This window comes from Schistocerca gregaria, chromosome 6 (assembly GCF_023897955.1).
Source record: "Schistocerca gregaria isolate iqSchGreg1 chromosome 6, iqSchGreg1.2, whole genome shotgun sequence".
In the NCBI taxonomy this organism is placed as follows: Eukaryota; Metazoa; Arthropoda; class Insecta; order Orthoptera; family Acrididae; genus Schistocerca; species Schistocerca gregaria.
The window spans coordinates 205,433,891-205,449,269 of NC_064925.1; the positions used below are offsets into that span (position 1 = coordinate 205,433,891).

Below are 15,379 nucleotides of genomic sequence, written 5' to 3' on the forward strand. Positions count from 1 at the left end.
TATTTGTTCTTCAATTCCAAAAATTCACTTAAGAAAAGCAACTGTAACAACCCATCAAGCCGGGGGCCTTGGGCTATGTGCCCCTTGTGCCGTCAGACGTAGATACGATACTGGTGGATAATAATTTAATTAATGTCTGCCCATTTCAGATGAGCCCATACTGAATACTATGCCACTAGCATTTTGATTGCAACATGTGGAAATAGTAGTTCAAAACGGCCTTAGTTTTGTAGTCGTTGCTGTGGCTTGTGGAAGACCAGTTCAAGGGAAGTAAATCTATGGCTCTGTCAGTTTACATCTTTGGAGATCACTTAATGAGTTTGTGTGGTGTCATAGGGTTTGTAGGTGTGGGTGTTTAGGTGTTTGTTGTGCGGCGTTGTGTAGGGGGAGCGAAGGTTAGATTTTTGGAAAAATTACAGCGCTTTTTATTGACACTTAGCAACGGATTGTAAATGTTCTGGAAGTTCCGGTTTATAGTGGCTGTGTTACGTCTTGTAGACACTCCGAACCTGTTGTTCCGTTCCGAATTTCTGATAATTTGTACTTATTTCCCTGCTGAGTGTTGTTGCACGATTCCCTCACTTCTACTTTTTATGCCTGGATGTACAGCTAACATATATTCATGCATAGTGAAATACTGAATGCTTAAAATAGCTGCGGTTTTACAGATTTGGAGGTCGGGATAAACGTTGCAGCGTAAAGGTGCGTGTTACTCCATATCACTGCCAGCGGCAAAAGCGTGCCAGAAATGTCGAGCAGAAGAGCGAGAAAACGGAGCCCTAGTTCAGTATCGAGTGAAGGCAGCAAACGCAGTAGAAGCTATTACGACGATGCCGATTTTGAGGAAGAAGAAGAAGGCTATCGGTTACACATAGCGGATGTTGGTATGCGATATAACTACATAACGTCGTAATTACAGAAAATTGTACATAACATTGATGGGATGCATGTTGCATAGTATTACTTAGGCAGTTGTACAACAATTTTCAGTTCCCTTTAATTTAAAGTCATAAATCTTGTTTTGGGAGTAACTAGTAGCTTTTACAGTATGTTGGTATCTCCACATCCTTTCTTACTGTGTATGACTGATTCGTGCTACTAGAAAAGGCGCTTTGAATTGTAATAATGAAGAATGGAAAATGCTCATAGTCATCTGTATTTATTTGGAAATCAAAATTTATTGTACCACCATATTTATAAAATATTTTCCTCGAGTTTAAGGTATATAATATCAATTATTCAGTCCAAAAAAAGCTGAAGAATCCATACATAATTGATTTTGTAAGAAAGAGGCACCTATTGCTGATCATTAATATTGAACTAATAAAAAAAATCAAAACTGTGTTTTAACATGTAATATAATTTTGGTCTATTCATTCACTACCAGTGAACCCTACATTTAATGGTGATTCACTCTTGTTAAGTATCAGGGATAGACAGGCATAGTATTCATTTTAATTTCCTCTATCATTTGACAGACAGTTACAGCAAAAACACATGCAGCACTCTGGAGAGGAATTTTCGCTGCTACATTGTCAGATGAAAACTGTTTGAGGTTTACAGAGAAATGGCTTTTGCAAGCAATACGTGGTTTATGAAGGTCTCCTGTAAGTTCAGCAAACAAGGACAAAGATACTGCTAGACCAAAATTTTGTACAAACTGTTATGTATGAGAGCACATGTACACTTTGGAAACTTTCTTGTTTTGTGTAGGTAGACTGCCCAAAACTCATTGTCATTCACATGCAAGACTTTCAAATGTGCGTAGGGTTGGTTGAATTAATTATCTTCTTTGATTAGGAAGACTTTGGATGTAGATGAAGGAAAGTGGCATTGTTTCATATTAATATTGGTGTGCGACAAAGGTCATCCTGACATCCACTGCTGGATAAAGGGTGCCAATACAGTTGCCTAAACGTTATGGTATTCAGCTATGTGAATTAACATTGCTTCTGCAAGTTTTCTGAGTTCACTGTCTTAGCCTTTTCCCCTCTTTTAGAATCAAGTCAAGTATTTCCTTGTTCTGTGTTCCATCCATCTCAGTTTGGTTACCATTGTAATTAAGCATCTTCGACTTAAGTCTTTTTCCTGGCTCTCTTTCCATTGCATTCTGTCATAGGTCAAAACAGGTAATGTGTGCCAGTTGTAAACTTCCCTTTTTGTTTAGGCACTCCAGTGTCTTGGGTGTGAAAGTGCTGTATTTACTTTACCAAAGGCAATCTAGGTCAGTGTTAATCTTCTGTTAACTTCTTTTGTTGTCCATCTAGGTTTTCTAATTTACTTTGAAATCTGCATTATTTATCAAGAAAAGTCATGAAAATTATGATGGTTATAGAGTTGATGGTATCACACACTATAATGTTGACACGTTCTATTGAGTTAAAGTTCCTGAATACTGAGACATCCATTTGATGTATTGTTCAGCATCAAAACCGTTTGCTCAGTTTCTAATGAGTAAGCCTGAATTTGGAGAGAGAATCTAATGTACCAAGCTGTTTCACCAGGTGAAACAAAGGTGAATTGTGACAGTTTGAGTGGGTTATTGTTGGCTTTTTAATATTTTTTGGAATTACTGTCTGTGTGCTTTGAGGGCTGTTTTTTGCTAAAAAGCTAAGGCACTATAATGAAAATAATTGTTCAAGATTGAAAAGAAATGTCGACCAATAGTAAATGTATGCAAACATTTAAAACTACAACACATTAAATGGAAACTAATGATTAGAATAGGGAAAAATATAAATGATGATGTGAGGATGGTTAAAATTAAAGAAAATGGAATTTAAGTCAAACAAGTTAGCACTGAGGTGTCTCCCACTAAAGTGCATTATTTTAGTTGGGGAACAGAGTGTTATGATGTAGGAGTAAAAATTAGCATGATGAGGAGTGGGGGGGGGGGGGGGGCAGCATGGAAGGATGTTTTTTTATCTTTAAAGGATACCATGTCTTCGGAAGGGCCTGGGATGGAGAAGTATCTGTTTTAATGCATGAAGCATATACATACCAGCAGACTTACCATGATTGTGTCAGTGAAATAGTGAGATTATGACTCAGTACTAGTAGAGGGGAAGAGTTAGATGTAATAGACATATATGTAATGAGGAGTGGGTTTACAGTACAGTAGAAAAATTGTTCAACTGTGGGAGCTTGGCTGAATAGAAGGATAGACATATGTATAGTAATTCAGATGGACTTAAACAGCCAGGAGCACATTGGGAAGGTAAAGTGTACTCACAGTGCAAGAATTAAGTTGTATTATACAAGCTGCCCTCAGAAGAAGGTTAACAGAAAAGATAGCTTATGGATGTTTTTCTTATAGTGAGGTTATAAATGGTAGAAAAGGCATTATTGAGGAGTGAGTAACCCTAGGACTGTAGTAGTTAAAGTATTGTTACAGATCACAAGTCTTAACAGAAAACAAAGAACAGTTGCTAAATATCACATACCATATGTCGAGGAAATAATGTACTTCAGTGAAATATTCAGTCAGTGCTTAAACACAGGAGCAAACTGTTAGGACACCACGTGATGTTTAAGACACTGTTGTGAGAATTACATCTGTAGCAATTATGATATGACCAATATATATGAGGTAAAAAGCAACAAATGACTTCTGGGGGTGGACAAACCAAGCTCTGTGATTACAGGGCCTGATCGGTGGTTGCTCGTCAACGTGGGTGGCTATTTCTACAGGGCCGTGTCGGTGTGGAGTGTTCAGATTTTTGCCGGTACGTCCACTTCTCTATTATCTGTCTCGCGTGTGTATTTCCTGGAACAGCTGATGCCATTGGCGGAGTGTTGCCAAGAGGTGGAACAGCATGTTTGGAAGTATAAGAAGCCATAAAATAACACAAAGGCAAATGTCAAGTAAGAAAGAACACAGTAAAAGCTGAGCTATTTAACCATGAATCCAAGAGAATTGTGGGTGTGGCTGGGAAAGTGCAGGGGAGTAGTGGTACAGGAACAAGGGAGGAATGATGTCAAAGGGTCCACATTTAATAACAGAGAAGTATATATTACCATAGGAGCAAGGAAGTAAGCAAGCAGGAGAGGAAAGAATAGAGAAATTCAAAAAGTCATGGGTTGCACCATTGTGCCTTATCAAAGATCCCTATTTAACTTTAAAATCTCCTTCTTCCTGAAATGTTTCTGCTTATGCAGATTGTTCAACTTCTGTGCAAATAAGTGAGATGCCAGATAATGGAAAGAAGTGGTAGAAAGAGCAAGGGACAATATCAAAAATTACAGGACATTGCATCTTACTTGTACTGTAAGTAAAATATTTAAAGGGACGATTGATAAATATATTAAAGAATCTTTGCAGAAAGTGAGATGATGGTGTAGAAGCCATCATGGATTCAGAGCAAGGTTTTCATGTGACTCAACAGCTAGCTGGTTTTCAGCAGGGTATATCAGATTGGTAGGAGAAGGCAGTTGATTGTATAGCCATTTATCTTTCCGAAGTATTTGATAGAATAAATCTGCAAGGGCTGGGTCCTAATGAAAGCATATTATGTTGGTGCCGAGAAGTCTATGACAGAACATAAATTGTGAGTATGCGAGACTTCACATCAAATTTAGCAATAATAGAGTTGTGCCACAAGGCTATAAATTAGGACCATTGCTGTGTGTGGTTCATGTAAATGATTCGGGGGAAGTGATAAAGTCAAAATTGAAACTGTTTGCTACGAAGAAGTAAAAGAAGAAGAGAGAAGGAAAAAATAATAATGTGGGAGGCTATGGGATTCTACAGGATGATTTAGAAGTCATCAGAAACTTGATCCAAAGAAGTGAAATGTTGGAAAATCTAAAGAAGAGTCAACTTATCACCTTCTCAGATAGCACTTGTGCTATAAGACAAGACTACAAGCTATGACCTGACAGCATTACAATAGGACAACAAAGCTGATATGTGGGTGTGACACTGCATGCTGAGAAATTAAATTAGGGGGCGCACACAGGTCAGACAGTAAAGAAAAATCTATGTAGAAGATATCCTTAGTCGGTTTACAGAAAGTGTCATCAGATTTAAATACATGGGTCAATAATGGCAAAGCATCAAGATTATTGTCAATTGGACAAGGGTAAATTTACTTTTATAGTAAATTATTGTACAGTAATACTAGGAATGTAATATAATTATGTGTTGTGAAAAATAACAATAATTGCCACCTTCGTTACAGCCATATTTGTGAACAAATAAAAATTGCACAAGCCTACATAAAAAACTACAAATACTTGTTTGTGACATTGTGAGTATTCTGTTCAATCTTTTTCACTTTTTATTTTTTCACAGAACCCTCTTTAATGTCCAACAATAGTCAGTTGTAATACTTTCATCCCATCTTTCCTGACAGCTCCTTAATGTCCCATTGGAGCCACTCTCCTTGTGTTTCGCTATAATGACCTAAATTTTGTGCATAGTAATCATTATGTGGGTATAGGAAACAACTTTCACACTCGACTTACAACCTAATTTCTTGAAATTCCCCATTGTGATTTTTGCAGTATAATATGAATATTTTTTATTCCCTAGAAAGTTTTCAGCACCATGCGTCTTATTCTCTAGTATTCACCATGTTTTCAGATTTATGATCCCTCATCAATTTGTGAATTTGAGGAAAACAGAACCCCAGCTTTCAATTTTCTTGGGTGATAATGAACAGTTTTGTACAAAGGTACTTAGAGCAGTATCAGTCTTGTGAGAAATACCTTATTAACTGCTTCATGAATTCCAGCTTGCGATGCGTAGTAATGGAAGCAACATTATTATTATTATTATTACTATTGATGTTTTACAAGAAGTCCATGCAATATGTTATTTATCTTATGTACAGAAGTGATATATACAAAAATTTAAACACCAATACTTCTACTTTGCCCAGTTAACCCCGTCACATTAAAAAGCATGGCATTTTAGAGTACCTGGCTTGCTACTGTAAATGAAGCACCACAACTATTTGTATTCCTCATTTTGAATACTTGTTAACACAGTCATAATCTGAATGGCTCTTTCATTTCAACTGAATGGGCTATAGGAAGGGATCTGTATATAAGCTCATTATGCAGTAATACACATTTGAGGCTTAGTGCAGGAGAATCAGTAAAATTACTACACCTTTGAGGGTTAGTACAGGAGAATCAGTAAAATGTCTCCACTCGGCAGGATCATGCTCACCTCATAATTGTGGATTAACTTTTTGATGTCATTGGAGGAAACTGAAGAAATTTGTTCCTGGTGCTAGAACATTTTTACTTTTCAGACAAGAACCAACTACTCCAGCAGATTGCTTCAGCATATTGACATCACACAGCCTTGTTCAGGATTGTAAACATCATTATTGTCTTAGGATGTTCCTTTGCATTTGAAATCATTTTCTCCCACATTCTTTAAATGAGTTGGGGAAAGAAAATACAAATACTCTCCATGTGGAACTGGATCAGTGGCTTCAGGAATACTTTCACACACATTTTGCTTCTTACTTTTTGAATTCATTCCTTGAACTTATGTAAGAGGTTTAATAACTCAGGAAAAAAAAGTTTGTTTCATAAACTATTCACCTTACTTCGCAAAATAGTCTCCTTTGAGGAATATACACTTGATCCAGTGATCCTCCAGCTTGTTCATCCCATTGCAAAAATAGGTTTTGTCAACCTCTGCAAAGTACTTGTTGAGGAAAACTTCTTCCCAGCAAACCAAAGGTTTAGCTTAGGGAACAGGAAGAAATTGTCTGGAGCAAAGTCTGGTGATTAGGGTGGATTAGGGACCAATTTGGTGGATGCCAACAAATGTGATTTGGACATTCCTGATTTTCTTAATGAAGGCAGTAGTGACAGACTTTTTTTTTTACCGTAGCTGAAAACTTAGGTTAGATTGGAAGAAGCTGACAGTTCAGTTCTGAGTTAGCAAATGTTGTGAAAAATATACCCCCTCCCACACACACATTTATTGCGTTTTCCATAATTAGAATTATGTGGTGTGTGAAAACGTCTTTTGCTCCATTCTGGTATGCTAGTTTCAAGTTTTAAATATGTTTCAAAGCATTAATAACATCATCTCCCATTCCAAAACTCCTAGTCCCATTGAGAAACCATTAGTTGTCGGTTTTTGTTTTGCAAATGTTTGCTAGTTTTTAATGACGTCATCCATTGACAGCACATAACTCTACAATGTTAATGTCATCATTGACAGTCAACACTGTATCAAATTTTGTACTAAACTTGATATTGCGCATGAATGCTGACAATATTTTTCTTCCAGCTGTCTCTAAAGAAACGTGAGAATATGCATAACTGACATTTACATTGAGGCAGCTCTTAAGCTGTTTTTCATTATGTTCACCTTTGGAAGTGAGACACTGATCATATTGGGAACAATCCTTTGTATTCTTGTATCGTAGAAGCCTGCCATGTATGGTTTCAGTCTGTTTGACAGCCACAAGCATCTCTTTCTCTTATTGAAAATTTTCTTCAGGTACAAGATACTGCAGCAAGATCAAGACTACGGGATGTATGGTTAAAACTCCCAGTAGCAACCCCCTATAGATAATTGTTTTGTGATGAACTGTATGTGGACAAGCACTGTCACCACCTGTTTCCAATTCCAGAATGTTTGACAGTATTTACCATTCATTGTTTAGGCAGAAGGCCAATGAACACCTGTTTCCTTCCTGCTGTGAGGAGTATGTCCATCACTTACTGCAACAGCCCCCCCCCCCCCCTCTCCGCATACACACACACACACACACACACATACATATTCATTGCCCACTGGTGCTCCCATGATGTCTCAGCACGTGTCTATAACACAAATACCCATATGATCTTCAACATTTTTCTGCAGTGCCACATTTCAGAAGGCTCTAGTCTCTTCTCATCTAAACTGTTTATTGTCCATATTTCACTCCATACATGGCTACACCCCAAACAAATACCTTTAGAAAAAGACTTCCTAAAACTTAAATTTATATTTGCTGTTAACAAATTTTTCTTCTTCAGAAAACCTTACCAGTCGACATTTTATATCACCCATACATATCATCAGTTATTCTGTTTACCAAATAGCAGAATTCGTCTACTGCTGTTAGTGTGTTATCTCCTAATGTAATTTCCTCAGCATTATCAGATTTAATTTGACTACATTCCTTAATTCTTGTTTCGCTTTTGTTGATGTTCATATTACATCCTCCTCTGAAGAAGCTGTCCATCCCATTCCACTGGTCTTCCAAGCCCTTTGGTGTCTGTGACAGAATGAAATGTCATTGGCAAACCTCAGAAGTTTTTATTCCTTCTCCAAATTTTACTTTGGTTTCCTTTATTGCTTGCTCAATGTACAGATTGAATAACATCAGGGATAGGCTACAGCCCTGTCTTACTCCATTCTCAACCACTGCTTCCCTTTCATGCCCCTTGACTCTGGTTTCTGTACAAGTTTTAAATAGCTTTTCACTCCCAGTAAACTGAGGTGGCTAAAGTCATGGGGTACCAGTGTGCACATATGCAGGTGGCAGTAGTATCATGTACACAAGGCATAAAAGGGCAGGGCATTGGTGGAGCTGTCATTTGTACTCGGGTGACTCCTGTGAAAAGGTTTCTGACATCGTTATTGCTATAGGATTTAACAGACTTAGAACTTGGAATGGTAGTTGGAGCTATAGTTGTGGGACATTAAGTTTTGGAAATCATTAGGAATTCAATATTCCGATATCCACAGTGTTGAGAGTGTGCCGAGAATACCAAATTTCAGGCATTACCTCCCACCATGGACAACACGGTGGCCTACGGCCTTCACTTAATGACTGAGAGCAGCGACAATTTGCGTACAGTTTTCATTGCTGACAGACAAACCAGTGTGAGACGTATGCTGAAGATATCTATTAGGACCGTGCAGAGAAATTCAGCTTTAATGGGCTGTTAGAGCAGATGACCAATGCGAATACCTTCACTAACAGCACATCATCACCTGCTGCACTTCTCTCTGTCAGACCCTAGACTACTGGGAAACTGTGGCCTGATCAGACGAATCCCACTGTTAGTTAGTAAGAGCTGATCGTAGGATTAAAGTGTGATGCAGACTCCACAAAAACCAAGTTGTCAACAATGCACTGCACAGGCTGGTGGTGACTCCATAATGGTGTGGGTTGTGTTTACATGGCACTGACAGGGTCTTCCAGTCCAGCTGCACGATCATTGACTGGAATGGTTACGTTCAACTATTGGGATACCGTTTGCAACCATTCATGGACTCCATATTCAGAAAGAACAATGGAATTTTATGGATGCCAACGCACCATGTCACTCTGCAACAGTTGTTCGTGATTGGTTGGAAGAGTATTCTGGACAATTTGAGTGAATGATTTGGTCATTCATACTGCCCTACATGAGCCCCATTATGGGACATAATCGAGAGGTCAGTTTGTGCACAAAATCATGCAGCGGCAATACTTAGGAATTTACAGGGGCAGCGTGTCACAGTATATCTTCAGTCGACTTCCAACAACTTTTTGTGTCCTTACCAAGTCAAGCTGCTGCACTACACTGATCAAAAGGTGGTCTGATGCGGCGTTAGGAGGCATCCCATGACTTTTCTGTCCTTGGTGTACCTTACCCCATTTACTTTCATAATTTCAAAAAGAGTATTCCACTCAACATTGTCAAAAGGTTTCTCAGAGTCTACAAATGCTATAAATGTGTGTTGGCCTTTCCTTAACATATCTTTAAAGAGAAGTCTTGTCTTGTTTGATGAGCTTTCGGAATTGCAGTCGGGTCATCTTGACTTCTTGCCGAAATATCATAGCGAGAAGTGAATATAATCCGGCTGCAATCCCAAAACCTCATTGAACATTCAGAACGCTGGGAAATCTTCAAGAATCACAAGTCTTGTCTTGCTGTTTTTCTCCGGAATCAAAACTGACTTTCCCCGAGGTCAACAATTTTACTTGAAATTGCACATTAAGTTGTTAATACTTTTGGTGTTAGTTGTTTGAGAACATTATTGTAATTTTGGCGTCGGCCGGAGTGGCTGAGCGGTTCTAGGTGCTACAGTCGGGAACCGTGCGACTGCTACGGTCGCAGGTTCGAATCTTGCCTGGGGCATGGATGTGTGTGATGTCCTTAGTTTAGTTAGGTTTAAGTAGTTCTAAGTTCTAGGGGACTGATGACCACAGCAGTTAAGTCCCATAGTGCTCAGAGCCATTTGAACCATTTTTTGTAATTTTGGTGGTCCTAGACTTACCTGCCCATCTGCAGCAACACATTGTAAGTCCTACACTTGAGTTTCAGCGTTGGATTTGTTTTAATTTCTAATTTTTTTAAAAAAAGGCAATGCAACTATTTTTGTAGATCCTTGATATCTGTATAATTCTCTTTGTCCTCCTTTTTATACCTGCACTTAAATGTAACAAAGTTGTTTGAGATAACCACATTTAGAACAACATGCATGTCAAAGAAATTGGGCATTCTAGGATAGTTTTAAGCTACCCAGCTTAGTAAATGTGAGGCCAGTCCAGCAATATATGTATGCAAGTGATACGTTGGACATTACTCAAGCATGAGTTGTTGGTGTTTGGTGCAGATACTCCCTTCAGCATGAATACTAATAAATAGGGTACAAGTTTTTGTTAATAAGACTGAAATAAAAGGTAATGAGACCACTGGTAAGGGACCAACTGGTTTGTCATAGAATCAGAGTGAGGTAGCAATATCACTGGGGTGTCGTGCAGTTTTTGAAATTTGGATGTTTTTGCATGTAATCAGATTTGGGTTCGCGTGCACTCGTGAGGGGGTGGGGGAAGGTCAGTACACAACTGCAGTGCCCAACATTGTATGATGGAATATGGTGCATAGTATGCATTTACTGAATCTTGGAATGCTGTAATATATTAAAAATTGTCACTGACACTTAAGCTTGTAGAACATGAAACAAAACCCATGTTCATGTGTAAAACATCTGCATCTTATGGTGTCAGACTACTGCTTTGTGGTAGAATTTCGGTGATCGTAGACCTAACTGTGTATGTAAAACAACACATTGTCAGTCCTACACTTGGGTTTTAGTGTAGGATTTGTTTTAATTTATAAATTGAAAAAAATACAAGGAAACTATGCTTGTGTGTTGTAAATTCTTCCAATTTTGTGGTTTCATCCCTGTGCAGCTCATGTTGTGCGCAAGGTAAGGTTATCATTCAGCTGCCATGGCCAGCATGCTCTCATGACTTGATTCCTATTCATGATGTATGGAATGTTTGAATGGCTTATTGCAGATGGTCTAGCTCTTTCTATGATGGATCCTGACATGGAAATTATTGTTCTTGATGAAATGATATGTTCCTCTAGGCTCCTTGACAGACGCGATGAATTCATTTTGTGTGGGTTGTGAAGCAGAGTTGACTGCTGACTATGAGTACACACCATGTTAGGAAACAATAGTTATAACTATGCCATGTATTTGTGAGGTAGTAAAAAATTGTATTCTAATATTTTCCCTCTTGTTCACCTATGCTTCCTCTGTGTTTATATATTTTTTTTTACACCTCATTTCAGCATTCACCCTCTCCTGTTTATCACTTTGTTTCCATACTTCATCTCATTCTTAACTCCTTTAGAATTTGAAATCCTTAGTGTTAAAGATTTGTATTTGGTATCTGGTACCCCACCCCCTTTCATGCATCCAATATTTGACCCTTGATTACAATCTCTCCCCTTCTACTTCAGAGAAAATGTTTGTTCAAAAAGCATTGTATTTTATTGTAGATGACTTTGTACCTTACAGGTCATGTTGAGGGAAATGCCAGTTATTTCATTTTTATTAAACCAGACACTTGGTGATCTCGATCAGCTTTAGGTTATGAACAATCATGGCGGGGCAGAGACGGTCAATGTTGGAGGGAAATGAACCAGTTCATAGTCAAAGCACTGACTGTTTACTACATAAACAAGATTCATATTGAGCTGGCATAGCAATTTCATTGTGTACTTCTATCTTTCACATATATACTTACATTATGAGGCTGTTAGAGTGTAATAGACGGCAGAGTTTCCCTGCTGTTGTGTGATGTGGTAATGGCACACTTGCAGTGATGGTTTATTTCAGAGGGCAAGGCAGGAGAAGGGAAGCATTGGTGTGATGAGAAAAGGCATGCAGAAGGTGGCTGTATAGTATATAATCAATACTCATGTGTTCTGATGGTCATGTCAGACACTAATTGCAATGTTGTGTAGCCAGTTGTTTCACTAGTACTTTGCACATATCATTTTAAGTCAGTTATGGGAAGAATTGGAAAATTGCAGTGTGAAATTGTTTTATTTGATGGAGGCATACTGCATAAAACTCAATGATCATATGAAATGTAGGTACTGTGTAAGCTGTTTCAAGGATATGTAATAACCAGTTTGTTACATTTAGGGCTCAGTGTATCAAAGAGAGACTTGGAACGTCTCTTTGAAAAATATGGTCGCCTCAAGGAAGTCTGGTTGGCCAAAGCTCCACCTTGCTTTGGTTTTGTAGTTTACCATGAGAAAGATGATGCTGAAGATGCTGTCAAAGCTACAAATGGAATGTAAGTTAAAATGTTAATAATTATAATAGGACTTGGGATATTTAGAGACTTTTTGTTCCATTATATCTCATTATTTTGTATTAGCCTTTGAATTTTAATTGTGCAATTGCCAGAACACTTCATGGCAGTCGTATTAGAGTCACCTTCGCTCGGCCAAGGACTCGTGGGAAAGGTCGCAGGGGATTTGATCCCAATATGCGCTGCTATCAGTGTGGAGATAAGGGACATTTCTCCAGGGATTGCCCCGACACTCCATATGGATATAAACGACCACCATCCAGGTGCAGTAATAATTGTTTATGATGTTTACCCTTTTAAAATTCTTTCCTTTCCTGTTAATAGTAGCCTCTTAAAGTTCATGTACTGCAAAAAATGAAATAACCTTACAGTTACATCTATTTGAATTAGAGATTTAAGTTGAGTTGGTAATGTCTTTTGACCCTGTAAATGAATTTCAGTACTCCAACTGTGTGGTACATTGATTAATTATCTGTGATTGGTTTAAACTTCATGGCTACATACATTGTTTGGTTGTCGATTCATCTTCTAAGATGCATTACACCTCTGAAGGCATAAGTGTCGTGGAAGTTATTTGATTTCACTAACTTGAAACAGCAAACATTTTTGCATCTGTAAGAGTATTATTCTGTTTAAGCAATTTCAACAATGCTGGCGGGTGGTACTTATGCTTAGAGTATGCACAAGGGGAAATGCTGCTATTTGTTTGATTTTTCTTGTTTTAATGGAAAATGTGACACACACTAGACATTATTTGATAGATCAGAGAAATTTACAGACGGTAATCAAACCATTTTAAATAATGGTAGGACTGTGTGTTTCATTGCTGTGCAGGGGACCTTCTCAGTCTTGTTTGCAAGTAAATTTCACTTGTGACTTATACTCTGTTTCAAATCAGTTTTCATTTTCCAGCTATTTAGTTTCAGCATACAAGATAGCAACAGTTTACTTGTGTCAGTGTGACTTGGTGTTCTTTAATTTGTTTAGACTCTTATGACATATGTCTTCTGAAAATTTGGAATTTTCCTTATCAACTTTTTGTGAAAGTTAAGAGTGGTTGTCATTTTGTACATTTTCTTCCTTTTCTTTTTTCACACAAGCTCTGCACAGGATATTTGTACAGTCTTCAGAGTAATTCATACAGAAAAGTTACATGCTATTTAAACTCATGTTTATGGGGTTCCCAGCGCCAGGAATGAGATACCTGACTGAAGCTTATGGGTCACAGTATCTTGTGCAAATAACAGTACCAGTGCAAGCAAATGTTACGTTTTTAATGGGAGAAAATCGCATGCATGTTGTAGGCATATTCTATGCTGTGAATGTAGCTCAGGCGGTTCGTAATTCCAAGAGTTCGACATTTGTATGGAGACTGAGCTGTGTTGAGCCATTTGAGCATGAAATCTGGCTGTATACCACATAATTATAAGAAATGAAAGAGTTATAGATATCTCCTCTTCAAAACAGTGACTGCAGACTGTATAACTGTGTTTTTCATAAATTTGGAAGTATTGTATAGGTATGTGAGTTCATGTATCCGTAATTCCATAGCCCTTTCAGTGGAGGAGTTTTTAATTACTGTGTTGCTCAGAGGGAGAAAACAGGTGTATGCCTTAAGAATGCAGGAGGGAGGTGTGGCAGGTGCACAGGCTAGGCATGTAATGCCTGGGTACAGGAGCTGGTGAGATGCAGTTTACAATGAAGAGGACATGGAAGTTTGAATTGGGAGGGGGTGGAAGGACAGAGAAAGGGTAAACTTCTGGATATAGGATGTGGGGAGAGTGGGTTAACAGAGATTGAGACCAGGAGGATTATGAGAGTGAAGGATGGGCTGCAAAGGTAACTGCCATGTACATAGTTCAGAAAAGCTGGTGCTGGAAGAGATTTTCAAGGTGGCACAGTTTGTGAACCAGCTATGTTGTGCTCAGCAGTATTGGTGGTCAACTTCATTCTGTTCTTGGCCACAATTTGGTGGTGGCCATTCATTCTGGTGGTTCTGGTGGACAGCTTGTTGGCCATGCCCACATAAAATGCCATGCAGTGATTGCAGAAGAACTGGTATGTGACATTACTGCTTTCACAGCATAAGACCACAACAGGCCTGGAGTGGGTGAGGTGAGTGAATGTATGGGAAACCTGGGTCCTCCACAGGTATATGACCTGTGGCAAGGTGTTAGGGGTGGGAGTGGCAAAATGATGGACCGTTAATGATGTGTACGTTGGGCTGGTAATGGAATAACGCTTCAGGAAGGTTTGGAAGGATTTTTGTTAGGCTGTTAGTCATTTCTGGGTTGATTGCAGATAAACAAAACCTTGCTCAATTCTAGGGTGCTATTGGATGACCAAGGAAGTGCTGCTTTGCAGCTGATAAATGGGTATAATGGGTGGAGTAGATGTGTCTGAAGATATGACATAGGAAATCTGTTTGCAGACAAGGCTTGGGGGGGGGGGGGGGGGTGTAGTGTCAGTGAAGGCCTTTGTGAGATCATCAGTATACTGGGCAAGGGAATTTTCAGTTTTTTTCATTTTTCCTGTTTCAGCATTCTTTAGCAGGAAAAAATTAGGCTGCGAAATTCATACCTTACAGGTTAATTTTCAAGTCTGGCCTACTGAGGCTACGGAAAACTGTACATAGTTGTCAGTGAACAGTGAATGCAAAAGTGGAATTAACAACAGATAGTTCAAATGTAACAGAAATTATTTGAATACAGAGATACTCTTAACAGTTTGGACAATTTAAAGTGTTGAAGTATGTTTGCAAACTTCTACTTCTTTTATGAGATGATTTACTTCAGATGTTCAGCCAA

General features: G+C 38.5%; 1 protein-coding gene across 2 annotated transcripts in view; it reads left to right on the top strand.

The window, feature by feature from the left end:
• The first annotated feature begins 294 nt into the window (after positions 1–294).
• LOC126277943 (serine/arginine-rich splicing factor 7-like) overlaps positions 295–15,379 on the top strand; it is a 46,224-nt gene continuing 31,139 nt past the window's right edge. For both annotated transcript variants that reach the window (XR_007550626.1, XM_049977538.1), the window contains exons 1-4: positions 295–395; positions 669–884; positions 12,401–12,554; positions 12,668–12,835. Coding sequence is in view for 1 of the 2 variants with exons in the window: in XM_049977538.1 (XP_049833495.1) it covers positions 749–884; positions 12,401–12,554; positions 12,668–12,835 (458 nt within the window). In the remaining variant the exon portion in view is untranslated. The remainder of the gene's footprint in view (positions 396–668; positions 885–12,400; positions 12,555–12,667; positions 12,836–15,379) is intronic.